This window comes from Fonticula alba, assembly GCF_000388065.1.
Source record: "Fonticula alba strain ATCC 38817 unplaced genomic scaffold supercont2.6, whole genome shotgun sequence".
NCBI lineage: Eukaryota > Rotosphaerida > Fonticulaceae > Fonticula > Fonticula alba.
Window position 1 is genome coordinate 773237 of NW_009242976.1, and position 2314 is coordinate 775550.

Below are 2314 nucleotides of genomic sequence, written 5' to 3' on the forward strand. Positions count from 1 at the left end.
GTGTGTGTGTGTGTGTGTGTGTGTGTGTGCCTCTCCGGGGTCGTGCGAACACAAGGCCCCCAGGGACGCTGCGAGGGCATGTGTGGTGGCGGGGGATTTTGAATGATCGGCCTGACTGCCGACGGATGCATGTTGTAACGGCGAGGCGCTTTCGGGCAATAGCCCCCCTTCTGGTGGTGGAGCATATGCGCCAGATTGGTGTTACACATCAAGAAGTGAGGCATCCGAGCGGGACGGACTTGGGCGCCTCTCTCGGTGTTGCCCTCTGCTCGCCCCGCCATTCGCTCCGTCACATTCAAAGCCACGCTGTCACTCGCCCCCCCCCCCCTGGATAGCCCCGCCCTGCCGACCCCCGGCATTGGGATAGAGCCAAGACCGTGCAGCACTGGCAGATCCTTGAGTGTGTTGCATTGTCGTCCGGTGTCGAAGGGCCCATCTGCTCGACAGGCTGCACATGAGGCTCGGAGAAGGAGGGCAAGAGGGACAGAAGGAGAAGAGAGAGAGAGAGAGAGAAAGAGGGGAGAGCACACGGCCATGGCCGTCCGAGAAGAGGGCCCACAGAGGAGGACGGGGAATGCCATGCATTTATCTGAAATACCGCCGACTGCGGAGCGGCCCAGGAGGCTGCTGGCGCTGCAGGAACCCATCCATCTGCAGGCGCCTGAGGGCCTCCATGATGTGTCGTGGCCGAAGTGGCCGCTGTGGAGGGGCGGCTGTGGTCCCCTCGCCGCCGGGTGAGCCAGCGGCCGAGGCATTTGCCGCGGCTTCGGCTCGCTCCCAGTCCTCACGCACCTCGACGGCTGGGGGGCCACAGCCAGGCCATGCGAGAGGGGAGGACGAAGGAGCGGATAGAGAGAGAGAGAGACCCGCGTGAGCAACGGAGCGCGAGGCGAGGGGAGGAGCAAGGCAGGCCAGGCCACCCGGCCACGTACCCTTCTCGACGATGTCACCGACATACACCTTGGCCACGGCCGACATGACGAGCACAATTTGATCGTTGAGCTGGCGTTGGTCCGAAAACAGCGACAGCATGAGCTGCGAGGCCGGCCCGCGCGCCGCGAAGGGAACAAAGAGCGAAGAGAGTTAGCGGCATTCCGCGCGGCCAGCCGGCCGCCGGCCGCCGGGCGAAGGAGAGGCTTGCGGACGAAGGGGCGCAATGCGGGTGTCCACACGCACACGGCGCATGGAGGGGATGCTGAAGCGCGACGCGCGGAAGAGCGTATACCGAGCGCGCTGCTCGCGGTCCATCAAACTCTCCAGCAGGTGGAAGAATTGCCTCCGGGAGATCTCCTCCTTCTGGGTGAGGGACCGCCGGCCGAGTTTGCCGCGGGAAGAGGACCGACCCTCGGACTCGGAATCCGAGTTGGAATCTGACCCGGACCCGGAATCCGAGTCGGACCCGGACCCGGAGTCGGAATCCATGCCGGCCCGCCGCCGCCGGGGCTTCTTCCGCCCGGCCGGCGAGGGAGCCGATGCGGGGCCGCCCTCGGTGGCCAGGCGCTTCGCTGGTGGCAGGTTGGCATCCGGCGCGCGCGGGCGTTTCCCGTCACCGGGCCCGGAGGCGGCCCCGCCAGATCGGAAGAGCACACGTGACCCGGAATCCGAGTCGGACCCGGACCCGGAGTCGGAATCCATGCCGGCCCGCCGCCGCCGGGGCTTCTTCCGCCCGGCCGGCGAGGGAGCCGATGCGGGGCCGCCCTCGGTGGCCAGGCGCTTCGCTGGTGGCAGGTTGGCATCCGGCGCGCGCGGGCGTTTCCCGTCACCGGGCCCGGAGGCGGCCCCGCCGGCAACCTCATCCGGGGACTTGTCGGTTGCCCCCCGGCGCTGCTCGTCATCTCCGTCATCCTCGTCGTCCTCGTCGTCCTCGTCCTCGTCGTCATCATCCTCATCCTCGTCGTCGTCGTCGTCCTCATCCTCGTCCTCGTCCTCGTCCTCGTCTTCATCGTCCTCGTCATCGGAAGCGCCGGCCGGGCCGCGCGCGGAGGATTGTGGTGCCGAGGACACCGGCCCGGAGTCCGAGTCGCTTCCACTCCCGCCGGCCTCGCTGGCCGACGAATCGCCGCCGCTGTCGGAGAAGGGGTCGTCCGCTCCGCCGGCCGTTGTGGCTGTGGAGGCGGTGTCGGATTCGGAACTCGAGGTGAAGAAACCACCGTCCGGCCCAGAATGGGCCTCGTCCGAGGGAGGAGGCGGCGGCATGGGAGGAACGAGGCGGGAGGCACCGAGAGGGAAAGGGCGAGAGGTAGAGAGAGGGAGAGGGAGAAGATAGAAGAGAGCAGGGGGGGGCAGGTGTGGGGGCGACGCGAAAGGGGCCAAG

At 67.7% G+C, this 2314-nt stretch overlaps 1 protein-coding gene across 1 annotated transcript; it reads right to left on the bottom strand.

The window, feature by feature from the left end:
• Window positions 1–585: 585 nt before the first annotated feature.
• H696_03835 (hypothetical protein) lies at window positions 586–2196 on the bottom strand (the record flags this gene model as incomplete). Its single annotated transcript, XM_009497694.1, has 3 exons — window positions 586–800; window positions 933–1035; window positions 1177–2196. The coding sequence occupies 3 exons, from the start codon at window positions 2194–2196 to the stop codon at window positions 586–588; spliced, it is 1338 nt and encodes a 445-aa protein (XP_009495969.1).
• Window positions 2197–2314: the final 118 nt, after the last annotated feature.